Below are 27,733 nucleotides of genomic sequence, written 5' to 3' on the forward strand. Positions count from 1 at the left end.
AATTGATTTCTAGCTCCATACTATTAAGTGTTATATACACACAACACATAACGGCTAAATCCTCAAGTGGGTAGGCTCCAAGTTGGTATAAACCAATTATGCTCTTGGGACCCCCAATATGCAAGCTTTTGAGCTGTTATTCTTGGCATTTATTTGACCCTTGTGACTTTAAAGTGGGAAATGATGAAGCTAGAATCTGATCCCAATAAGTCAAATAACCAAATATGGTTATTTGACTTTGTTGCCTCTTTTGATGATGCTGCACTTTAACACTCCCCCTCAAGTTGAACAGTAGGGTTTCCAATATTCAACTTGCTAAGAACTTCACTGAATAATCTTCCATTGACGGATTTGGTGAGGATATCAGCTAATTGGTCTTCTGATCTGATGGATGGGAGAGAAATAATTTCACCATCTAATTTTTCACGGATAAAATGTCGATCTATTTCCACATGTTTGGTACGGTCATGCTGAACAGGGTTTTCTGAGATGGCAATCGCTGCTTCATTGTCACAGAAGATTTGAATAGCTTCTTGAGGTGGAAAACCGATCTCTGTTAGCAACCTTTTGATCCATAAGGCTTCGACTACTCCTTTTGCGATTCCTCTAAATTCTGATTCGGCACTTGAAAGTGAGACAACCTTTTGTTTCTTACTCCTCCATGCCACTAGATTACCCCCAACAAGTGAGAAGAATCCGGATGTAGATCTTCTATCCCCTTTTTCTCCTGCCCAACTTGCATCTGTATATATTTGAGTCTTTAGGTGTCCATGTCCTTTAAAAACAACTCCATGATCTGATGTCTTCTTCAAGTATCTGATGATTCTCATGACAGCTTCCATATGGTGAACTTGTGGTTGATGCATAAACTGACTCACAACTCCAACTGCATGTGCTATATCAGGCCGAGTGTGAGCAAGATAGATGAGTTTTCCCACCATCCTTTGGTATTGCCCTTTGTCAGCAAGATCAGCTTCATCTTCCATATACAGCTTCTGATTTGGAATCATTGGAGTATCAGCTGGTTTACAATCAATCATACCTGTTTCTGCAAGAAAATCAAGAACATACTTCTTTTGACAGATAAATATTTCATGTTGGGATCGTAATACCTCAATCCCCAAAAAATACTTAAGTCTGCCCAAATCTTTCATTTCAAATTCTCTAAATAAGTTCATTTTTAATTTAGAAATTTTCTCTTTATCATTTCCTGTTATTATCATATCATCAACATAAATGATTAAGCATGTAATTAAATTTCCTTTTCGTTTAAAAAAGAGAGTATGATCCGAGTTGCTTTGTTTAAAATCATATTTTTTCATGAATAGAGTAAATCTCCCAAACCAAGCCCGTGGTGATTGTTTTAGCCCATATAAAGCCTTTTTAAGTCGACAAACTTCCCTGTTTTTAAAGTTGGTGGAGAATCCAGGTGGTGCTTCCATATAGACTTCCTCTTTTAATTCGCCATGGAGAAAAGCATTCTTTACATCAAATTGATGAAGTGGCCAATCTTCATTTGCAGCGATAGAGAAGAGAACTCTAATGGTATCAATCTTTGCAACTGGTGAGAAGGTTTCGGAGTAATCAATCCCGTATGTCTGAGTGTACCCTTTTGCAACCAGTCGAGCTTTATATCTTTCAATTGTTCCGTATGGTTTGCGCTTTATTGTGAATACCCATCGACATCCTACAAGTTTCTTCTCTTCAGGGATAACACATTTTTTCCATGTGTCATTTTTCTTAAGTGCTTCTATTTCTTCTTCCATAGCCTTTCTCCAATTTTCGGATTTCATTGCTTGGTCAATGGTAGTTGGAATTTCTTCAGAATATAATGCATCTTTGAATCTTTGTGCTTCTCTTGACAAGTTTCCTTGTGCAATATTAGCAATAGGATACCTCGACCTTTGGGCTTCTCTATTTGGAGAGTATCTTTTGGGTGGTACACCCTTGTTGGCTCTTTGTGGTAAAACATATTTTTCTGTGTTTTCATTGGAATTTGGGGCATTGTTGGTTGCGGAATGTGTGGTGTCGGTAGTTGGGCTGTGTTGTTCTTCTTGAACAGGATGTTCACCGTTTGAAGAGGTGTCAGTGGATTCAGAAACTTGTGGCATAGTATCTGGTAAATCAAGATTTGGTGCACCGTGATTTGGTGGGTTGGGTGAGTCTTGGTTTGGCGTTGATAGCGTTGATGTTTGGGTATTATCGGAATTTGGTATTAGTGGTTGTATATCATCATGTCTCGGTATCCATTGTACCCAACTTAGAGTGTCAATTTCTTCTTTCTCCCCCTCACTCGTGAGTTGGGTATTATAAAAATATTCAGTCTCAATAAAATCACAATTCATTGTAGTAAATACGTGACGTCTCTTAGGATTATAACACCGATATCCTTTTTGGTTTATTCCATAGCCTACCATGACACATTTCTCCGCACACGGATCAAGTTTGGAACGCTCATGTTTTGGTATGTGGACAAAGACAGAGCATCCAAATATTCGAGGTTCGAGGCTAAATGAAGTCGGAAGGGTATGAAACTGGGAAAGCGTATCTTTAGGGGTTTTCGTGCCCAAAACTTTAGTAGGTAAACGGTTAATAAGATAGGTAGCGGAAGCAAGAGCTTCGGGCCAAAAACTTTTCGGAACCTTAGATTCAATGAGTAGTGCTCTTGTCATTTCTAAGAGTAGTCGATTCTTGCGTTCGGCTACTCCATTTTGTTCGGGAGTATGAGCACAAGATGTTTGGTGAATAATCCCATTATTTTCGCAAAATTGTTTCATTGAATTATTGACAAATTCACCCCCATTATCAGATCTTAAAATTTGGATGTTTTTGTTAAATTGTGTTTGCACCATCTTATAAAAGTGGGAAAACTTTTCGAAAACTTCAGATTTGTGAGTTAAGAAATAAATCCATGTCATTCTTGTATGGTCATCAATAAAGAGAACAAAATATCGATAATTTTTCCCCCATTAACAGGAGCTGGACCCCACACATCAGAATGAATTAAGGCAAACGGTACATCTTTTCTAGTATTACTAGATTTAAAAGTACTCCGATGGCTTTTAGCCAAAATACAAGTTTCACAATTTAAAACAACATTTGACGGAAATAAACTAGGAAATAAAGCATGTAAATATCCGGCTGACGGGTGACCCAATCTCCTATGCCATAACCAAGCTTCCCTTGTAGGTGTTCAGTGAGCAAGTGACACGGTACCTTGTTGAGAAACTTCGTCAACATAGTATAACCCCCCTTTTTCAGTGCCACGCCCAATCAACAGTCCCGTCCGGATGTCCTGCAAGATGCAGAAAGTCGGATACATTAGGACTTTACAGTTTAATTCTTTTGTAACATGGCTTACCGATAACAGCTTATGAGATAAAGCTGGAACATATAGACAATTAGGTATTTTAATCGTCGGTGATATTTCAATAGTACCACCGCTTTTAACTTTAACAATTTCACCGTTGGCCGTTTGAATCCAGTTTTTTTTAGGTTTTGTTTTAAAAATGATATCTTTTTCGTCAAATGTCATAGTGTCCGTTGCCCCGCAATCAAATATCCAGGATTTAGGTTTAAAATTATTTGAGACACTATTCGCTTCAGAAGACTCTTTTTGTATTTTAGACAAGACGGAGTATTTGTTTTGACACAAAACACTAACCTCGGGTTTATTATATTTAGGTTTATTTATATTTATGTTTTTAGGCCCAATTTTCGAATATAAACAGGCTGGCCTGTTTGTAAATCTTTTAGATTCATGTATTGGGCTTTTATCCTTAAAATCAGTCCACCCCATATTTTTAGTAGGCTTCCCATTATTTTTAGGTCTTTGGTTACCTTTAAACCGAAATACCCCACCCATTCGGTTACTGTACCCTTTTTCCTCGTGAACCAGTTTATTCTCCACATCCCAATCAAGTTTATCATCCCCATATTCCTCTCTCCCAATTTCACTTTCCCCAGACCCATTTTTATATTTGCAAACCCTAGTTTTTATATTACCTATATCTGTAAAAGGGGAAGTAAAGAGATTAAGTTTTATACCAGTGGGTTTTGAGGAGGTAGCGACACCACCGAAGCTTTTATCGGTAGTGGTGGTGATTTCATCGGCCGCCATTGACGCTTTGCCTTTGTTCTGCTTCATCCACCATTCTGGGTAACCCTTGATTTCGAAACACTGCTCAATTGTGTGCCTCGATTTCCCACACCTTGTGCATTTTAGCTTTGATTTATCGACTCTGGGTTGATAACTGGTACGGTTCTGTTGTGATGATTGAAACGGTGGGCGAGATGATGAGCCTTTGCCATCAATTGCAGCTAATCCAGTTGCAATTCCTTGATTGGTCGAAGGTTCGTTGTTGTTGAGCCCTAAAATTTGCTGATGTGCTGCTTCTTTTCTTACAGAAGCATATGCTTCCTCTGCCGTTGGTAGAGGGTTTAATCGAAGCATTTCTCTTTTGATAGTATCATGTTTTCGATCTAATGCATTTAAAAATTGAAAAAGCTTATGCTCAGCCCTGATTTTGTTATATTTGGCAATATCAGATGTATTGTCCATGGGGTTTGGATCTCGTCTTTCGAGTTCCCCCCATATACCTTGCATTTTGATCCATAACTCTTCAAGAGTCATATTGGATTGTTCCATCTTAATGGCTTTTACATATAAATCGTATGTTTGCAATTTGTCCTGACCACTACTGTAAGTGGTGATGAGAGCATCCCACAATGACTTGGCAGTTGGAAACGATGTCAAGTCACTTGCGAGATTTGGATCAATGTTTTGAATTAACCAGGAAAAGACCACAAGATCTTCCTGTTCCCATTGGTTATAGCTTGGTTCATCAGTTTCTGGTCCGTTTGAGGTCAAGTGGTTTAGGAGGCCTTTTGATTCTACTCCTATTGCCACTTTCATCATACGGGACCATAAAGCGTAGTTCTGACTATTCAGATTGATATTGATCTTCAAGCTTGTCATAACCCGTCCTTAACCATAAGAACGTGTTAGATAACGTATGATTTCATTGCGAGGTATTGACCTCTATATGCGACATTTTTTTAAAGAAAAACTGCATATATTATACATTACAAACCATGATCCTTATTTTTGATACAAGCTTTGGACAAAATAAAGATGATTATCGTTTAGCGATAATCTTCGACTTACAAACTTTACAAATGATAATAACAACCCGATTTCTAGCATATTTTACAACACAAGTTCTTGGATATGCAGTCTTATTTTTGACACAAATATGCGTACGCAAGATCCTGCTTAGATTCAACATGATGCAGCGGAAGCTTCTAATTATCACCTGAGAATAGACATGTTTAAAACGTCAACATAAAGTTGGTGAGATATAGGTTTAATGCCGGCAGCGATATAAATATAGACCACAAGATTTCATATATAAACATTTTAATAAAAATATTCTAAGTGGTTGAGCACTTGGTAACCATACTTAACATTTAATCACGTCGCATATTCCCTTTATTATGAAATCTTACTACACCGTACCAAGTGTAGTCATGAAACGAAGTACTGTGCAACCGTTGAATACTGGTCGTCCAGTCCGGTTGGGGTTGTCAGGCCCGATAGATCTATCAACAGGATTCGCGTTTACAATACCGCAGTAAATAATAGTTACCAAGCTACAGGGAAGTATGCCAGTGGTACAACTCAACGTAGAATATATTTTTCAGTTACTTGTGTCCATATCGTAAAACATAAAATACATGTATTCTCATCCCGAAATATTTAGAGTTTAAAAGTGGGACTATATACTCACTTTCGTCTTGAAGATATATATATAATTTGACTTGGTCTCCGGTTGATATCACGAACCTATCCATATATAATATATCAATACCTTTTCTTTTTAAACAAACGTCACATATATATACTTGTTATACTTTTAATACTTTGAATAATTCCTTAGTCCGTAGTTAGCAGTTCGTTGTTAGTAATTCAATTTTAATGGTTCATTTTTAGATGTTTAATATACCCGCAATGAAATAAATAAAACCCCCAACGAAATAAATAAAACCCCATCGTATATGTATTGGTCGAGATTAATCTTGACCCACGGTACCGGTGTTGTCAAATGACGTGTTGCGTACATAAAGTACCGGTGTTGTCAAATGACGTGTTGCGTACAATCATGGGATCTTATGATTAATCTTCTCGTGTTGTTTACGGGTGATCCTGAACCATATAAAATTGAATTATAAGTACATATATATAAAATATCATGTTAACTTAAAAATATGTGATTTATTTAATTTTTCCCAATTATTTTCGTGGCTAAACTAGTCTTGGATATCCGATTTTGTTTCGGTCATAGTTTCTTCGTTACAACTCCGTTTTCGTTGATTCAACTTGCCATCTCCTTGGATCGAGTCCCTCTTTAAGACTATGAACTGTAAATACCTTAGTTTGTATTCAAAATCACACGGCATAGGTCAAACTTTAGTGAAACTTATGAAGTTAATCATTTTCCATCATGTAAACAACCTTAAATGATTATTTTTCTAAAAATACTTATACTTTGAGTTAAATCATGAAATTTTTATGTGTTATCATATTCATAGTAAAAATCATTTTTCCAGAAAATAAACCTCCAATTCAAAGTTTAAGATGGTTTTTAATTATCCAACCCAAAACAGCCCCCGGTGGCACTCCGACGTCGTAAAAACAGTTTTTAAGATAATCTTTGAAAAACCAAGTTATACCTTGTTAAATTAGCATATATTTAAGTTATATTACAGGTCTTGGAATATTTTAAAAGTTAAGTTAGAAGGATCTATTTAGTTTGCAAACAAGTTTGAAAACATTCAAACTATGTTCTTGTTGTTAAAATTTTTTACCACAAAATAAGATAGCTATATATATATGAATCGAATAAGGTTATGAACATAGATTCTACCTCAAGTTCCTTGGACAAGGTTGTTGTAAAAGAGGAGTAAGAACCTAGAACCAAAAGGGTGATGGAAGTGGATGAAAGATTGGAAGTAAGTTGGTGTTCTTAGAAGGATTTCTTGAAGTGTTTTTGTAAGGTTTTCTTATGAGGTTTAAGTGTTGTTTTTGAAGCTAAATGATGGGGAAAATGCTTGGAGATGATCAAGTATGAAGTTAAGAGTATTTTGAGAGAGAAATGGAAGTGTAAGTATGAGAAAATGGGGTGAAGAAATGGTGTGCATGCATAAAAACGTTTTTAGGTTATAAAGGAAAAAAAAGATACCTAACTTTGTTTTCTTGCTAAATAATTCATGCTACTTGACAAATGGTTGGTTCCACATGTTTCTTAATCATTTAAGGCTGCTAAGGAGCAGATTTTTATTGGTATATACCAATAGTAAATACATCTAAAAGCTGCGTATGATACGGGTACATATACCCTAGGTATACGTATAGAAATCTTTGAGAAAACGGAACGAGGATTCAAATATAGCTATCTTTTGTAAATATACTTATATTGTTTTATGTATTTAAGTCTTTAAAAGTGATTAAATACATTACTTATACGATATATGTATAAACATTATAGGTCATAAGTATTTAAGTCAAATAACGTTACGTATGGTTATCGTTTTGAAAACTTAAGTTAGTAGTTTCAAAATATACTTATAACTTATTGTTATTAATACAAAATGAGATATTAAAACATTCTTAGGTCATGTTAAATATGTATATATACATATATATACACAAACGTATAATTATCATATATTGTATAGTTCGTGATATCATCGGTCAAACTAGACGGTCAAACGTTGTGTAAAACTCTTTTCGAAAAACATAAGTCTCGACAATTTGGATTGCTTATCATGTTGGTAAGGTTTAATTTATGTAAATATTAATCTTATAAGTATAGAACGATCGAAAAAGTGCGGGTCGTTACATTACCTCCCCGTTAAATAAATTTCGTCCCGAAATTTTAAAATTGTACCTATTTTGCGTCATCGAGAAACAAGTGTGGATACTTTTGTTTCATCTGATCCTCCCGTTCCCACGTAAACTCGGGACCTCTTCGAGCATTCCAACGAACCTTAACGATCGGTATGTTGCTCTGCTTGAGCTGTTTAACTTCACGGTCCATGATTTCGATTGGTTCTTCGACGAATTGTAGTTTCTCGTCGACATGGATTTCTTCAAGAGGAATGGTGAGGTCTTCCTTTGCAAGACACTTCTTAAGGTTCGAGACGTGAAAGGTATTATGTACTCCGACGAGTTGTTGCGGTAACTCGAGTCGATAAGCTACCGGTCCAATGCGTTCGATGATCTTGAACGGGCCTACATATCTTGGGTTCAGTTTACCCCTTTTTCCAAAACGTATCACACCTTTCCAAGGTGACACCTTTAGCATAACCATGTCACTGATCTGAAACTCTAATGGTTTCCTTCGGACATCGGCGTAGCTCTTTTGGCGACTACGGGCTGTTTTCAATCTCTCCTTGATTTGTACTATCTTCTCAGTCGTTTCGTGTATGATCTCGGGACCAATTAAATGTCGATCTCCTACTTCATTCCAACAGATAGGAGATCTACACTTCCTTCCATACAATGCTTCGAATGGTGCAGCTTTAATGCTCGCATGATAACTATTATTATACGAGAATTCTGCTAACGGTAAATACTTATCCCATCCGTTTCCAAAATCGATCACACATGCCCTGAGCATGTCTTCAAGAGTCTGAATTGTTCTTTCACTCTGCCCGTCGGTTTGCGGATGATATGCGGTACTCATATCCAGACGAGTTCCTAGTGCCTCCTGTAGTGATTGCCAGAACTTTGAGGTAAATCTACTATCACGATCAGATATAATGGAAATAGGTATTCCATGCCTTGAAACTATTTCCTTTATATATAATCGTAATAATTTCTCCATTCTATCCGTTTCCTTTATAGACAAGAAATGTGCAGACTTGGTGAGACGATCAACAATCACCCAAATGGTGTCGTAACCCCAGGCAGTCTTTGGTAACTTCGTGATGAAATCCATGGTAATACCATCCCATTTCCATTCTGGGATTTCTGGTTGTTGAAGTAACCCTGACGGCTTCTGGTGTTCTGCTTTGACCTTGGAACAAGTTAAACACTCCCCAACATATGTTGCTACGTCTGTCTTTAAATTAGGCCACCAATAACGTGTCTTAAGATCTTGATACATCTTTCCAACTCCAGGATGTATCGAGTATCTTGTCTTATGTGCCTCGTTCAATATCAACTTCCTTAATCCACCCAACTTCGGTACCCAAATACGATTTGCAAAATATCGAATTCCGTCTTCCCGTATAACGAGTTGCTTCTCATACTTCTTCATTATTTCATTTCTTATGTTTTCTTTATTGAGTGCTTCTTGTTGAACCTCTTTGATTTGTGAGTTGAGATTCATGCGAATTTTTATGTTCATTGCTCGAACTCGGATTGGTTCTCGTTCCTTTCTGCTTAGAGCATCGGCCACTACGTTCGCTTTCCCGGGATGATAGCGAATTTCACAATCATAGTCGTTTATTAACTCGACCCACCTACGTTGCCTCATGTTCAATTGTTTCTAATCAAAAATATGTTGAAGGCTTTTATGATCAGTAAACACAGTGAATTTAACCCCATACAAGTAGTGTCTCCACATCTTCAATGCAAACACAACTGCTCCCAATTCTAGATCATGCGTCGTATAATTCCGCTCGTGAATCTTCAATTGTCGGGATGCGTATGCAATAACTCTCTTCCGTTGCATAAGAACGCAACCAAAACCTTGTCGTGAAGCGTCACAATATATTTCAAAATCATCGTTCCCTTCTGGTAACGATAAAATAGGTGCCGTAGTTAACTCCTTCTTTAGTATTTGAAATGCGTTCTCCTGCTCAGAGGTCCATTCATATTTCTTCCCTTTTTGCGTTAACGCTGTCAACGGCTTAGCTATTCGGGAAAAATCTTGAATAAACCTTCTATAATAACCGGCTAAACCCAAAAATTGGCGTATCTGCGTTGGTGTCTTAGGAGTCTCCCATTTTTCAATGGCTTCAATTTTTGCTGGATCAACCTGAATTCCTTTGCTACTAACAACGTGGCCAAAAAATTGCACTTCTTTCAACCAGAAAGCACATTTAGAAAATTTAGCATATAGCTGTTCTTTTCTCAACAACTCTAATATCAACCTTAAATGCTGATCATGCTCTTGCTCACTCTTGGAATAGATAAGAATATCATCAATGAAAACGATAACAAACTTATCTAAATATGGACTACAAACTCGATTCATGAGGTCCATGAATACAGCTGGCGCATTCGTCAATCCAAACGGCATGACCAAAAATTCGTAATGACCGTAGCGTGTCCGAAAAGCAGTTTTCGGTATATCTTCTTCTTTGACACGTAATTGATGATAGCTCGATCTTAGGTCAATTTTCGAGTACACACATGATCCTTGGAGTTGATCAAATAAGTCGTCAATTCTCGGTAGTGGATACCGATTCTTGATAGTTAACTTATTTAATTCACGATAATCTATACACATTCGGAAAGATCCGTCTTTCTTCTTGACGAATAAAATTGGAGCTCCCCACGGTGAAGTACTTGGTCGTATGAATCCACGATCCAGTAATTCTTTTAACTGACTCTGAAGTTCTTTTAACTCGGACGGTGCAAGTCTATATGGAGCACGGGCAACCGGTGCAGCTCCTGGTACAAGATCTATTTGAAATTCTACAGATCTAAATGGAGGTAATCCCGGCAACTCTTCCGGAAATACTTCAGGAAAATCTCTTGCCACAGGCACGTCATTGATGCACTTCTCTTTTCCTTTCTTTTCGACTTTATTAACATGTGCTAAGATAGCATAGCACCCTTTCTTCAAGCACTTTTGAGCTTTCAAATAACTAATGAGTTTTAGCTTTGATTTACCCTTCTCTCCATAAATCATTACTGACGTTTTATCCTTACGAGGAATGCGAATTGCCTTCTTGGCGCACACAACTTCAGCTCCTATTTTGGACATCCAGTCCATGCCGATTATTACATCAAAACTTCCTAATTCTACGGGTATCAAATCAATCTTAAATGTTTCTCCGGCTAAATTTATTTTACAATCACGGCAAATTTTATCTGCTTTAATTAGTTTACCATTAGCTAACTCAATCATGTACTTAGCATCTAGAGGTAAGGATGAACAATTCAATTTAGCGTGAAAGTCTCTACACACGTAACTTCTATCAGCACCAGTATCAAATATAATAGATGCGGATAAGTTATTAATGGTAAACGTACCCGTAACAAGCTCCGGGTCTTCACATGCCTCTCTAGCATTAATAACAAATGCTCTCCCACGTGCAGGTCTGATATTCTTCTCTGGATTCGGGCACTGGCTCTTATAGTGACCTTGTTTTCCACACCCAAAACAAGTAATGGTAGCCAAAGCAGTTCTATTTGCATTGGTGGCAAGAGTCTTGGTACCATTTGTATTTGTAACGAGAGCCCTACAATCTTCAGCAAGATGACCCTTTCGATTACATTTGTTGCATACCACATTACAGTAACCAGAGTGATGTTTGTGGCATCGGTTGCATAAAGGATTTTGTCCTTTATAACCAAAGCTTAAACCACTACCCGCACCTTGCGTGTTTTCTTGTTTCTTAAAAGATTGTTGTTGGTTACCTCGATCATAATTTCCATTCCACTTTCTTTTGTTACCTGATACCTTCATATCAGTATTGGATACTTTCTTATCCATGATGACCTGATCCATTAGTTCGTTTGCCATGGTTATAGCTTCATGAATTGTCTTAGGTTTCGATGCTGTAACATTTGCCTTGACCTTTTTGGGCAAACCATCTTTGTACATTTCAATCTTCCGTTCTTCGGTTGGAACCAATTCAGGACATAGCAAAACTAATTCCATGAATCGCTGATTGTAGTTGGTGATTTCAGTACCAATAACCTTCAGACTTCGTAACTCATCTTCCAACTTCCTAACCTCGTTCCTTGGACAATATTCGTTGATTAACATTGTTTTGAATTCTTCCCACGGAGTATCATAAGCTACATCTCCTCCTACAGCCTTCACATAATTTTTCCACCACGTGAGTGCACTATCTTGTAAAGTGCACGATGCATACTTGGTCATGTCCTTTTCAACACAACCACTGATTTTAAACACAGTCTCCATCTTTTCTATCCACCGGGTTAAACCGATTGGTCCTTCTGTTCCACTGAATGATGAGGGCTTGCAAGCTTGAAAAGTTTTGTAAGTGCACCCCACACGAGGATTTGGGTTAACTGTAGCACCTCTTGCAGCCTCGACCCATAACATTCTGTCGTTCACTCGCTGATTGATGAGTTCCTGGATTTCTTGTTCCGTCATTCGATTCAATCGCGCCATTTCCTAATGAAAGAAAATAATTATTCACATGGATTATTATAGATGTAGTGCATATTTACAGTACATTATAGCTTATTAATAATATGAACCAGGTATTATTATAAAAGCCTTTTCTTCTTATTAGCGTTTTATAATTATATCTAGGGTAGTACCTACCCGTTAATGTCCATACTTAATAGCTTAGTACAGAATCAATTACTACCATCTAAATAATACTTAACCATGGAAAATTATTGCATTTCACACTTCACTATTTTACATATGCTTATCTTACATCGAACATTAAACAAACCACACTAATAATATTATACAAAACATTATATGATCCCATGGTTTAATACGGCAGCGCATCGTTTGGTCTATTTTCTAGGACGTTTAGGTTCAAAGAATCGCTTAACGCTTATCCTGGCTGTCTGCCTATATTTTGGCTGTGGGACTAAAGAACTGGATGCCGGGATAGAACGAATAGGAATAGCGGGAATAGGGGTGGTAGTGTCTAGTGGAGTTGGTGCCACATCATCCTTACTAAACTCGGGATTTGAATTTTCTAATTCATTAGCCTTTCGTTTCTTTCCTAGTTCGAACTCGTCTTTTGTAATTTCCTGTATTTCTTCCTCGGGTTCACTTTCCTCCTCGGGTTCACTTTCCTCCTCGGGTTCACTTTCCTCCTCGGGTTCACTTTCCGGGTTCTCTATAGTCGGTTCATCCGGAATTTGTGAGTCTTCCCCAAAGATATTATTTTCGTCATCGGATAGGTTAATGACTGGAACACCATCTGAAGATTCTGGTTCGGAGTCGCTGAACGTGATGACAAGTTTTGAGCCCGACATCTATCACACAACAACTAACCCATTAGTACTACATAATATTTACATATAAATTTTAACCAACAATGATAAGCAATGGTTTTTAAATCAGACCCGGTCAAAGTCCAGACTTACTAATGTATCCTAACGACTTATCAGTTAGACACACTAATGCAAACCTGGTTCGCTAAGACCACCGCTCTGATACCACATGTCATAACCCGTCCTTAACCATAAGAACGTGTTAGATAACGTATGATTTCATTGCGAGGTATTGACCTCTATATGCGACATTTTTTTAAAGAAAAACTGCATATATTATACATTACAAACCATGATCCTTATTTTTGATACAAGCTTTGGACAAAATAAAGATGATTATCGTTTAGCGATAATCTTCGACTTACAAACTTTACAAATGATAATAACAATCCGATTTCTAGCATATTTTACAACACAAGTTCTTGGATATGCAGTCTTATTTTTGACACAAATATGCGTACGCAAGATCCTGCTTAGATTCAACATGATGCAGCGGAAGCTTCTAATTATCACCTGAGAATAGACATGTTTAAAGCGTCAACATAAAGTTGGTGAGATATAGGTTTAATGCCGGCAGCGATATAAATATAGACCACAAGATTTCATATATAAACATTTTAATAAAAATATTCTAAGTGGTTGAGCACTTGGTAACCATACTTAACATTTAATCACGTCGCATATTCCCTTTATTATGAAATCTTACTACACCGTACCAAGTGTAGTCATGAAACGAAGTACTGTGCAACCGTTGAATACTGGTCGTCCAGTCCGGTTGGGGTTGTCAGGCCCGATAGATCTATCAACAGGATTCGCGTTTACAATACCGCTGTAAATAACAGTTACCAAGCTACAGGGAAGTATGCCAGTGGTACAACTCAACGTAGAATATATTTTTCAGTTACTTGTGTCCATATCGTAAAACATAAAATACATGTATTCTCCTCCCGAAATATTTAGAGTTTAAAAGTGGGACTATATACTCACTTTCGTCTTGAAGATATATATATAATTTGACTTGGTCTCCGGTTGATATCACGAACCTATCCATATATAATATATCAATACCTTTTCTTTTTAAACAAACGTCACATATATATACTTGTTATACTTTTAATACTTTGAATAATTCCTTAGTCCGTAGTTAGCAGTTCGTTGTTAGTAATTCAATTTTAATGGTTCATTTTTAGATGTTTAATATACCCGCAATGAAATAAATAAAACCCCCAACGAAATAAATAAAACCCCATCGTATATGTATTGGTCGAGATTAATCTTGACCCACGGTACCGGTGTTGTCAAATGACGTGTTGCGTACATAAAGTACCGGTGTTGTCAAATGACGTGTTGCGTACAATCATGGGATCTTATGATTAATCTTCTCGTGTTGTTTACGGGTGATCCTGAACCATATAAAATTGAATTATAAGTACATATATATAAAATATCATGTTAACTTAAAAAGATGTGATTTATTTAATTTTTCCCAATTATTTTCGTGGCTAAACTAGTCTTGGATATCCGATTTTGTTTCGGTCATAGTTTCTTCGTTACAACTCCGTTTTCGTTGATTCAACTTGCCATCTCCTTGGATCGAGTCCCTATTTAAGACTATGAACTGTAAATACCTTAGTTTGTATTCAAAATCACACGGCATAGGTCAAACTTTAGTGAAACTTATGAAGTTAATCATTTTCCATCATGTAAACAACCTTAAATGATTATTTTTCTAAAAATACTTATACTTTGAGTTAAATCATGAAATTTTTATGTGTTATCATATTCATAGTAAAAATCATTTTTCCAGAAAATAAACCTCCAATTCAAAGTTTAAGATGGTTTTTAATTATCCAACCCAAAACAGCCCCCGGTGGCACTCCGACGTCGTAAAAACAGTTTTTAAGATAATCTTTGAAAAACCAAGTTATACCTTGTTAAATTAGCATATATTTAAGTTATATTACAGGTCTTGGAATATTTTAAAAGTTAAGTTAGAAGGATCTATTTAGTTTGCAAACAAGTTTGAAAACATTCAAACTATGTTCTTGTTGTTAAAATTTTTTACCACAAAATAAGATAGCTATATATATATGAATCGAATAAGGTTATGAACATAGATTCTACCTCAAGTTCCTTGGACAAGGTTGTTGTAAAAGAGGAGTAAGAACCTAGAACCAAAAGGGTGATGGAAGTGGATGAAAGATTGGAAGTAAGTTGGTGTTCTTGGAAGGATTTCTTGAAGTGTTTTTGTAAGGTTTTCTTATGAGGTTTAAGTGTTGTTTTTGAAGCTAAATGATGGGGAAAATGCTTGGAGATGATCAAGTATGAAGTTAAGAGTATTTTGAGAGAGAAATGGAAGTGTAAGTATGAGAAAATGGGGTGAAGAAATGGTGTGCATGCATAAAAACGTTTTTAGGTTATAAAGGAAAAAAAAGATACCTAACTTTGTTTTCTTGCTAAATAATTCATGCTACTTGACAAATGGTTGGTTCCACATGTTTCTTAATCATTTAAGGCTGCTAAGGAGCAGATTTTTATTGGTATATACCAATAGTAAATACATCTAGAAGCTGCGTATGATACGGGTACATATACCCTAGGTATACGTATAGAAATCTTTGAGAAAACGGAACGAGGATTCAAATATAGCTATCTTTTGTAAATATACTTATATTGTTTTATGTATTTAAGTCTTTAAAAGTGATTAAATACATTACTTATACGATATATGTATAAACATTATAGGTCATAAGTATTTAAGTCAAATAACGTTACGTATGGTTATCGTTTTGAAAACTTAAGTTAGTAGTTTCAAAATATACTTATAACTTATTGTTATTAATACAAAATGAGATATTAAAACATTCTTAGGTCATGTTAAATATGTATATATACATATATATACACAAACGTATAATTATCATATATTGTATAGTTCGTGATATCATCGGTCAAACTAGACGGTCAAACGTTGTGTAAAACTCTTTTCGAAAAACATAAGTCTCGACAATTTGGATTGCTTATCATGTTGGTAAGGTTTAATTTATGTAAATATTAATCTTATAAGTATAGAACGATCGAAAAAGTGCGGGTCGTTACAAAGCTACTAGTCAATTTGGGTTTAGATTGAAAACTAATGCCATTTTTAAAAAATAATTCAAGTTGGGTTTGAAAATCAGATTTATCGCTTGAATCAGCAGATGATTCAGTATGGGGATTTCTACCGTCACTAGACATGGCAGTAATCCCTTTGGTAGATGATGGAGGCTAAAAAAACGAGTATCTTGATCACTAGATCGATACCGTAAGCTCTGATACCATGTTAAAGTGCAGCATCATCAAAAGAGGCAACAAAGTCAAATAACCATATTTGGTTATTTGACTTATTGGGATCAGATTCTAGCTTCATCATTTCCCACTTTAAAGTCACAAGGGTCAAATAAATGCCAAGAATAACAGCTCAAAAGCTTGCATATTGGGAGTCCCAAGAGCATAATTGGTTTATACCAACTTGGAGCCTACCCACTTGAGGATTTAGCCGTTATGTGTTGTGTGTATATAACACTTAATAGTATGGAGCTAGAAATCAATTCAAGCTTGTATCAAATAATCATCTAATCAATACAAACGATCAATTTCTTATTTTAACAAATACTGGATTCAGAATGATTTGATCGTGTGTTGATGATTTGGGTGATTATGATAGGTTCGAGATGGTTAAGTCCGTTGACGAGTATTAAAGCGTGAAGTTGATTTACTTGTTTGATAGTTAATGATAAATTTAACATGGATGTGACTTTGGAAACCAACATTGTGATTCTATCTAGTTTAGATGGTTTAAAAGGATTTCGTAACTTGAGTGTCATTGATTAAAGTAAATGCTAGCGGCTTATCAGTGGTTCAGGCAATTCGTCGAACAGGTTACAGGCAAAACAAGAGATCATAAATATAATTATCTGGTTAATATCAAAAGTTTAAAATGATCGAAGAATGTACGGAAACTAGAAACGAAATGGTGAGGAGATTTTGAGTAAAGTAAAAGCTTGGTGACACGGAGTGAAACAAATGGGCGACGGTCATGACGGTAGACGGTGGTGCATGGCATTGAGTTCTGAAGCCACTTCGGTGAAACTATTACCCAAATGTTTATTTGGGCTTCGAGGCTTTGATAATGAACCTAGTAGAGTAGGCACGATTAATCTTTTACAAGTACTTATATAAAACTTTTCTCGAGTTTTTTTATAAGCTAAAAGGAAAGGATTAGAATGGATAAAATACTAATCAATAATTCTTGAGTTTTTTTTTTTTTTTTTTAATAAGGAAAGAGTGGAGAGAAAAGGGTTTGAAAGGGAAATATATGAGCTTTTTACATAGATTACAATCACTTCAATTTTGAGATGATTGGAATGGAAAACAAATATAAGAACCATTATACCCATTAACCCTATTACTCGTGATTTCTCAAATACGTGGTCTTCTACAATATATAACTGCAGCGGAGCTCGATCAAGTAATACTACATGTCAAAATAATTTTACAATATTATATTAAATGGTATATGCGGTATATCTACTGTAGATGATTTAAGAAGCTTATAAATCTTTTTTTTTTTTTTTTTCAAAATCTTTATTCTTTGTGCATCAACGATGCTTTAGCATCATACAGTCACACATGAACTTGTATATACAATTACAATACTGTATTATATTTGCTTGTTAATTCTTGTCTTTTGACTAAAAGTCAACATATATTTTGATACATGACTAGATCAGTAAAAAGTTTGTGTATGGATCGAATCACCGAAATAGATTTCTCAGTTGTTATGCATCTTTATTTATATCTTGACTTCAATTTTAATTTGAGATTCTGAATTACTAATTTGCTTTCATAAAAAGGGTACAATTGTAAAGTTGTATATTCTAATTATTTTCCATTTCATTACCTTCAACTCAACTCGAGAATACATCAAACATATTTTATATTACTTTCTTTTCTATCATTATTCTCCCCTTCCCTATCCACTCCATTCTTTACCTATCCTCGGGATCATTTAAGCTTGTGGATCATGAAGATGATCTAGAGTACAGAATGTCATTCAAAACTTATTTATCGCCGGAAAGGTAGATAAGAAGAACGGTTATGCGAACCCGAGCAACAACACTTCTTCGGGGTTGACAAAGCATGGGATGACCAACGAGGCTTTTGCGGCTTTTCATAATATGATGACATGTATATCCGAGAGTGAACTGGGTACGGTTTCTTCCGAAATCCCGTGTCCGCCGGCTAGGAACAAGAATCACCAAAAAACGTAAAGAGAAAGTGGTTTAAGGGGCTGAAATGGCTAAATTCGGCGTGTCCATTAAGGGCATTTGAGTTCTTTTTTCGGTTTCATGTTTCTTGATTCGTTGTCATTTGGCGTTATTACTTCATTGTATCGTCTAATTTGTTTTTGTTTTTGTTTGGTTTTGGTTTAGGTTAAGTTAGGTTCGGTATAGATAATTCGTTTCGTAGCCGCTTCTAGGTACGAGCCTCACCGGGATCCTCTTTTGTACTTCTTGTTGAATTCGTTTTCTTTTCAAAAACGTTTTTTCGTTTTATAAAAGTTCTCGTTATCTTCCCCAAAAAAAAATTTATTAGTCGAGGTCTTTAAATTCGAATGTTTTGTTTTTACCTTCCGGAAAGCTTAAATTTAAATTAAAATAGATCCCAAAATCTAAAAACATAACTGATGCAATTTCAACAATCTATTTGAATATATTCGACGATCAACTTCAAAAACAACTTTCAAATAACAACTGACACGGACACTTGCTATACTAAAAACAAACATTATACAATCAATCCAAACAATAATCATTGAGACATCCAGACCACCGCGTTTTCACAAACCTTGAACCAAGCAAAACAATAGAAAACTGAACGTCGAAAAGCAATACACGACGTGATAAATCCGAATGCATCCCAAACCAAGAATGCTCCCAACATAGATACTCTCCGCCTAACACCTATACACAAAACCGGGCGAACACTTAGTTATGACGACAATAAAACAATGTGTGTATCGAGAAAGCAAAACCTTGAAGACTCGACCAGGTGGTGCTTCAATGAGAGAACCGTAAAGGCAAGACCGAACCGAAAACACATGGGGAGAAATCGTGAATAACACCAAATAACTGTGAGTTAACCAAACCCCGCGAATGCTGATAAAATAATTAACAAGCAACATAAAGTAACCATTACCTAAATCCACCTGAATCGCACCACTAAAACCCACACGATTCACCCCCTAATCGCAGCCAGCAACAATCCCAATTAACTAGATCATGAAACAAAATTCCGAGAAAACAAAGTATTATTTAGATTCGTCTATCGAAATTTACTAAACTCCCTTCTTAATATATACGGAAATGTTTTTAATTAATAGATACTGATTTTATTTCATTTTATTTATTTAATTTTTCGACTTGCTTTACGAGCAGACTAATCTCATGGATGACACTACGTCACTATGAGGGTTTTTTCTTTGTTGTTGTTAAACATCCCGAAACTTTAATCCTACTTAAGAGGTCAGGTCATATCACTTTGTACGTAGTTTTAAAATAAAGGATTTTCTAACATCATGTCTTAATAAAAATATATTGGATTTATCTTATTATCTACTATCGTTAACGTACATAAAAAGTTTTGTATATCTTAGTGACCGTCACTTTAAAGTCAATATATAACCATTACTTGCAAAAACTTTTATACATGTTGATAACAGTTCTTATGACTATTGTTAGATAAATCGATATATAACTTTAAAGAAACTGCTACAAAATAATTCCATATCATATTCCTATATCCTTATATATCTAAAGTATGACTCCATATTTTAGTCAAGGTTAGCTAGTATTTCATATTATCATTATGGGTCCATTTAATCAATCAATCAACTACATCATTACTAAAGAGTTTAAATTTACTAGCATCAAGGGCCAGTTTTCTAACTGAAGAAAACGAACCCAAAAGCCCTACACCTGTAAAAACAACCATAATCGTGTTGTTGATCCGATACGTGATGGAAGATCTCGACGGCTTGTAAGTCAAGTTGTAGAGAAGCATCGGAAGGATAAAATCGAGTGGAATAAAACCAAGAGCTCCAACCACACCATTAATGTCACCAAAAAAAGGCAACATTGCTGCAAAGAAACCACAAAAGATCATGTAAAGTGACCGCAAAATAATCCTTGGGATCAGGTTTCGTCTTGAGAAAATTCCTTGATTAATATCAGCTGATTTCGTTTCCATAATCTCATACGCCACTTGAGAGTAGACCTGTTTTTAAATATATTAGCAGTTCGCTTCATTCATGTGAATAGACCAAAAACAACACTACAGTTGTTGGGTATGGGCAACTTAAACATGGCAAAAATATGGGCGGGTTAAGAAACGGGTCAAAACGGGCTGAGGTTAAAACTTGAAACAGGAGAAAACAGGTCACGATAGGTTGGTCGTAATTGTCTACACTTCCAGGGAAAAAAAAAACCCCTGATTACTCCTTTTTAAAAATAAACCGATCCAATTTTCCAAAATCCGTTAAATCAATCGGTTTACCGAGTCAAAATCGAATTTTTTGGGCAAAGTTAGTCAAAGTCAGAATTTGTGAACATTTTATTATGAATTTAAACTATAATTTTAAAGTTTTTAAACAAATGAACGATTATTCTTATGTTTTTAGACAATTACGTTAAAGTTTTATGTTTATGATTTTCTTGTATATTCACACGTGTAATTTTGAAATATATTATTTAAATGTATAAGAAGTTCAATCCGATTAATCCCCGAGTTGTTGATTACTCTCTCTAAAGTCCCGACCGAGTACTCTCCGAATACCGAGTTTTGCAAACTTGATTGTCTATTTTTAACTAAAGGGTACGTGTGTACCAAGCCAATGGCGAAGAGTTGAAGAAGAACGAAAATAACTCCGAGTCCCAAAAGCCAAGTTGGCGCCAACGAAGGTCCTTCATCAGGCATTAGGCTCTTAAGAATGTTAGAATTAGCTTCGTTACCAAACACCAAGTAACCCGAAACCGCAGCTGAATAAAACGTCACGAAGATTACCGAGTAACACATCACAAGCCCCTTGAACATCTTCCCTCTAACTGGTGGGGCCAAAGTAGCCTGTAATTCAACTAATTTGTGACAAAACAGAATTTCAGAAATAAATCAAGAATTTTTTTATTTTTATTTTTAAGAATGATACTCACTTGTATCTCTGGGACTATTCCATTACCAAAAATTGCAGCTAGTATGGAAATTGAGTTGAAGGCACTCATAACCTTTGAGAATTGTGAACCTTCTAAGGAGTAATCTTTTCGGGGTGCGTTTTTTGAGACGACTGCATATATACAAGCAGCGACAACAACTGACGTGTAGCCCAGACTTAAAATAAGTGAGCCCAGGTTCACATGTCTAAGCGAATGAAACGTAGGTAACTGAGACAAGAAGATCATGATCCCGGTTACTATTGCTATGAACTCCCATAGTTTCATTGGTCCACTCGGCGAAAGACTCGAATACATGATCTATGAAAACCAATGTCATGATTCAATATAGATCCATAGCAATCGATTTGAATGAAAGTTGACGGCTTGTTCGATTTTTGGCATACCTGAAGGCATTCTCCTGCAAGCAAGATAGCTCCAATGCTTATGCCGGTGTTTATAGTCGTTTGAATGAAAATCACAAAATAGTACATCCAACCTGACCCTACACAAAAAAAAATATGATAAAAAAATGTCACATAACCAAAAGAGGTACTACTGGATGATGGTTTCATGAATATTTCAAGCAAGAGAATGTAATCAATAATCAACTGTAGTTAAGTTGTTTTAGAATTAATTAGGCTACTTTTAATGTTATATAATGTTAATGCATTCAATCAAGAATGTGATCATAAGTGAATAAAACCCATCTTCCACCATAATTAATTTGTATGAAAATGTATGCTCTTATGGTGACCCATACACACATGAAGAGACAAGATTGACTATTAAGATGACTTAAGAATGAAGTTCAACCTACACACATGCATGGTCCAGCTTGTAATCTAATCTAAACCACAAGATTGAAGGATCATCTTCCCAAAAGGCTAAGAAAACCTATTATTTAATTGAATGCACCTACAAATAATGACCCAACATTCAAAATGACCCCTGGACCACATAAGTCGATTTCGATTGTACGTTTATTCTAGTTCGTAAAAGTGGATGGAACCAAACTTTTATCTGGAAACAGTTTGAAAATCGCGAAATTGGTCTTAAATGCATAGAATTAAATATATCCAAAGAAAAATATAGCACTGTAAGATTTCATAATTTATAAAAGAAAGTATTCACTTTGGTGTCGTTTGTTTTTAGGTCTGCAGACCTTATTATATCTTATGTCTGCGTGCTCGCAGACGTTTTACTGCAGACTGTTTGTTTTTCTGAAGACATAAGATAAAATAATGTCTTATTTTGTCTGCAATCTCGCAGACTTAGAAATGTACTTCTAAGCGCTGCAGACAGAATTAAGTTATCTTCAGACAAAAACATCTTAAAAAACAAACAACACCATTCACTCTTCAACCCATACTAAAAGATTGGTACATATTTTGTCATTATTCCCCAGTTTGTAGTTTGGAATCATCTATTGATATGTTATGATTTTGTAACAATGTAACCTAACATGATTATTAGTGAATAGTCAATAACATCTTTGGGTCCTATCTTCTTAAATGATGACTTAGCCTATATATTCTTTACACGTGACTATCGAGTTAGGTGTGTTTGGATATACATAAACTCTGAATGAGTAAAGTCGTAATAGGTAATTTAGCGTTTGGTCATAGCTGATAAACATAAACACTAATTACTAATTACTTAAATCAAATTTAAAAGATAATATAAAACATATGGACGGCTAAAAACAGGTGGTGTACGAATCAACATCCATAATATAAATATAAATATAAATATAAATATAATTATCTTAAACATAGGCGCTCAGTAAGAAATCTAATCTATGGCATCAATATGAAAAAACTCCCTACTAATAATAAGTACTAATAATAATCACCATAAAATAAAAATGCACCATAAAATAGGCAGTTAAATAATTAAACAGATAAACAAAATCTGAAATTTACCCAACACATCGGCGGCAAGTTCCCGGAACCGTATATGACGTCGGCCAGCGTTTTCACAATACTCAAGAACAAGTGACATTAAATAATAAGAATAAAAAGTAACAACCGCCATAACCGTCAAACAAAACAATCCAACACCCCATCCTAAACCCCTTAACGCATAAGGCAACGTTAGTATCGTGGGGCCCACTATTGCCGTCGTCAAGTGAAAACCGGCGTGCCACCATTCACCTGTTATATAACCACCAAATTAAATAAAGTTTAAAATTTCTTAGTATAAGACTTGCAATAAAACATGGGTTGTGATCAGACTTGTTAAATTTAACGAAAAATGTAAACTTTTTTTACTTTATATATATTTTTACCTTTGGATTCGAGGACGAAAGCTGCACCGGCATCTGGCGGTTGGGTGTGTTTATTTTCCGGTGTATTGGAAGCTTCCATGATTATTGGATAAGATAAACATGAATGAATTTGTAATTATAGGGATCGTTACGATGGTGATGATATGCAGGATCATAGATATGTGAAGATGACGTCAGTAGATGTCGATGGGTATAGGAGGAGGCGCAAACACTCAACCTGTATACTCGAGTTATTATTTTTAGGACTAAAATCGAAATAAAAATAAACATATAGTTATGGTGGCCGCGGTTACATGCCATGGTCATTTAGTTTTATTGGTAGATGGTTGGGACTTGGGAGGTAAAAAGGTTATCGAAAGTTTATTAAACAAGTAGTAAAAATTTTAGAGAAAAGAAAAAGAATTAATATTTAAATATTAATACGCTCGTGATTTACCACGCCTCATTCCTCAAGAAGGTGCTAGCAGTTTGTTTTTTTTTTTTTTTTTTTTTTAGCAAAAAAGATGAATTAAATTAAAAAGGTACTTCTCTGTTATTATTCATAGAATTGAGAAGCCTACCTTTTACTTTAATGGGTTTGCCAGGCATGGTGTTCGATGGAGTTTTGCCTCGTTGTTCAACAGTTCCAGAGACCTTAGATCTTTCTTCCAATTCCAATTCAACATCTTCATTCAAGTCACAAGACTTAAACTTCTTGCGTTTATTGCCCTTAGAATGACTTTGTTGTGAAGACCCTAAATCCTTATTATCTTTTGAGGTTGATTTCATTGCGTTTTTCTTGTATTGAGCACAAGCCGATCGACAGTCCATGGTAGGACAATCGTGTTTATCTTGTTTCTGGTGTGAAAATCTTGCAGCATGAAAGAAAGAAGGCTCCTTAGGAATCTCAACATCATTATATTACTCCGTGTATTATATTATATTATTGTAGTAGTATCTATGAGTAAAATTAAATTAATTGCTACATGTGCTTTAGTTTTACTAAATTGGAGTTGATGTAGATTGTTTTGGGTTGTTTATAAACATGGTTTAAGATGATCTTGGATAGTAGCTTCCAGTTAGTTCAGGTTGTGATTTTAGATGGTGACTGCAAATGGTTTGTTTTGGTGCCTTTTGGTTGTTTTCATACTTTTTGAGTCATAGTGTTAAGAGTGATCGGGATCGATGTGAGATAGTTATGGCTATATTCAAGATTCATGAACATTGTTTTTGAGGTTTATGGTCGGGATATTAGATTTGTGGCTTCGGGTTATTTCGATGTTTGGCATGATCGTGATTCTTGTTGATTCGGTGTTTAGGGCGGGGATTCAAGTCGTGGATATTGGTTATAATTTTGCATTCATAGTTCTTTCTCCGCTAATATTTCTACATTTCGCTATACCACCACTTGGTTAGATTGTGTGATCGACGGGTTATATCTCAATTTCGTAGTGTCGGTTGTGGTAGTTTTTCGTCAGTTCTTATGTTCTAACTAGTGTTGCCATTATGTGATCTGATGTAGTGTTGCGAGTAGAAGCTTGGATTGTTTAGATTGTAGTCATATTTGTTGTATTTTTTTCGTGATTGGTAAAGTCGTGGAATCGTGTTTGTTGAAGTTATTTATGATTGTTGTACGGAAAAGAAAAAAAAAATGATAAAGAGTAAAATGATACGAGTAAATGAATGAATAAGGAAAATGGTAAAAATAAAAAAATAATAAAAATTACAAAAAAAGAATTTATATCGAGTTTCGATGTTAGCTAATAAGTAAGGAAAAGAAAATAAGTTAAAATTTAGAGAAAATTTTGTGGTTAGTTTCTACTTAAGAATTATCCGGAAAAATGGGGCCACTTATTGCTATAGGTCAATTCTTCAACAAGTTTAGGAATGTTGTAGATGTTTATAGCACAAATGGCCTGAAAAAGTAACATAAGTTACTTTATTTGATAATCAAGGTAACACTCAAATCGTATAAGTTCGAAAAGAATTTCAATTTTATTTTTGCTCAAGAAAAAGATTACGTGTTCAAAAATTTTAAAATTGAGGTAATCTTCGTCAAATTCATTAACGATCGTTAGTCAAAAATACACGTTTGGTCCCTGCAATTTGTTAAAAATTTCACCCATAATCCTCTTCATCATCTTCATTAATATCACCACTACCACCACCACCACCACCACCACCACCACCACCACCACCTAGGGATGGCAATGGATCGGATATGGATCGGATGATGCCATATCCACATCCATATCCATTTAAATTTTGCTCATCCATATCCATATTCATATCCATTTAATTTCATTTCATCCGTCCATATCCATATCCGATGGATTATGCGGGTTAATGGATATCCGTTGGATATCAAATGAAATGTTAATCTAACGATAATTTTATCAATTTAAGATAGATTATAACAAATGTAAATATTAAATATTTACATTTTTGATTTATTACACATGTTTTGATTGTAAATTGCCACCGATTGTGAATTTAGTTGAGCAAAATACGATATAATATAAGTAAATATACGTTTAAAGTAATCTAAATATGTAACTTTAAATATTGTTAGTAACAATTTAAAAATTGTGACTATCACAATCCTTATTTTCGTTGATAATTTAAGAATCTGGAGGTTATATGTATATGTATATCGATATGTAGATGCATATGCATATATTTTAATATGTATATATGTATATATAGATGTATTTTGGGTGATAATGGATATATCCGTGGATGATAAATTGTCATCTATATCCGATCCACGAAATATTTAGAGCATCCATATCCATATCCATATCCATATCCGTTAATCGTCCATTTACATCATCCATAACCGTTATAAATGGATCGGATCGGGTGGATATCCATGGATAGAACATCCATTGCCATCCCTACCACCACCAGCACCTTCATTAATATCTGTGAGGCAATATTGAATTGAATATAATAAACCACATTATAATTATAATTATAATTATAAATATATTCAATTGAAACTATAATTTTACTAATCACTTCATTTTTAAATTCCAAAAGGGTACTTTCGTAATTTCCCACCCACTCTATCATGTGCTTCCATCTACTCCCACAACACTCCTAAAAGCTTCTGCTTCACCTACTGTCTCTCGATTCTTCTCTTCTGGCGATTTCTTCACCTCCTTCACACCTATTTTGGGTCGGTTTTCATCTACTACCTTTGTTGCCCCAGTTTCATCTTCGCCACCGATTTCTCCGACTAATTTTTTGTGCTTTCGCCGATTTGTGGTTTCTTCATCCGGTTGTTTTCACTCTTTGAATCCGTTAATCGTGATGAAGGATTATCCTTCATCCTGTTTTTCCTTTGGAAATCGATTGTTGAATTTTGGGTTAAATATTAGGGTTTAAGGCGATTAAACTCCAACTGTCGGCTTCACTTCCGTCGTCTCTGTAGCGACCGTCGACGCCATCTTCGTGGTAACAATCGGTAATAGTATTGATCCTGTAAATTTATTTACTTTTAATTCGTTTACATGATTTATACGTATTGTTCTATAATGAACTGCAAACTTTATTATTTGTTTATGTGGATTCATTGTTTTAGATATTGAATTGCAAAAGAAAAAATAATAGAGTATAAAGATTCTTATTTGATTCTAAAGTTGCTAACTTTTTTTTTAACTATGTTTGTAATCAAAGGTTTGGCAAGTCACTCCCATTTGATAAATGAACTTATGTGGTCACTTCTTTTGCTTTTTGTTGAAAAAAAAGAAAATAAATGCTTAACAAAGCTTCAAGCTGCAAATCGTGACTTAAAGGCTGTGTGATGATACAATATTTAAGGGATTGATGTGTGCGAGGGGTAGTACGAAATACTATTATATTTTATTACGAAATACGATACAAATTACACAAGTTTTATTATTTATTTAGATTGGGATATACCTAAACCTTGCTACAACACTTATAGGCAGTGTACCTAATCGTAGAGTAGTGTAGTTTTTAGTA

The 27,733-nt window shown here is 35.2% G+C and overlaps 2 protein-coding genes across 2 annotated transcripts; both read right to left on the reverse strand.

Annotated features, from left to right (window-relative positions):
* Nucleotides 1-3,193: 3,193 nt before the first annotated feature.
* LOC139888338 (uncharacterized) lies at nt 3,194-4,978 on the reverse strand. The gene has a single exon (XM_071871347.1). The coding sequence runs from the start codon at nt 4,976-4,978 to the stop codon at nt 3,194-3,196; it is 1,785 nt and encodes a 594-aa protein (XP_071727448.1).
* Nucleotides 4,979-20,050: 15,072 nt separating this feature from the next.
* On the reverse strand, nt 20,051-24,630 carry LOC139891480 (probable GABA transporter 2). Its single transcript, XM_071874452.1, has 7 exons — nt 24,325-24,630; nt 23,765-23,981; nt 23,400-23,630; nt 21,882-21,979; nt 21,478-21,795; nt 21,155-21,391; nt 20,051-20,545 (listed from the first exon to the last, which is right to left on the reverse strand). Exons 2-7 carry the CDS (start codon nt 23,841-23,843, stop codon nt 20,156-20,158), a joined length of 1,353 nt encoding a protein of 450 aa, XP_071730553.1. The 5' UTR covers nt 23,844-23,981; nt 24,325-24,630; the 3' UTR covers nt 20,051-20,155.
* Between the last annotated feature and the right edge of the window lie 3,103 nt (nt 24,631-27,733).

This window comes from Rutidosis leptorrhynchoides, chromosome 2 (genome assembly GCF_046630445.1).
Source record: "Rutidosis leptorrhynchoides isolate AG116_Rl617_1_P2 chromosome 2, CSIRO_AGI_Rlap_v1, whole genome shotgun sequence".
In the NCBI taxonomy this organism is placed as follows: domain Eukaryota; kingdom Viridiplantae; phylum Streptophyta; class Magnoliopsida; order Asterales; family Asteraceae; genus Rutidosis; species Rutidosis leptorrhynchoides.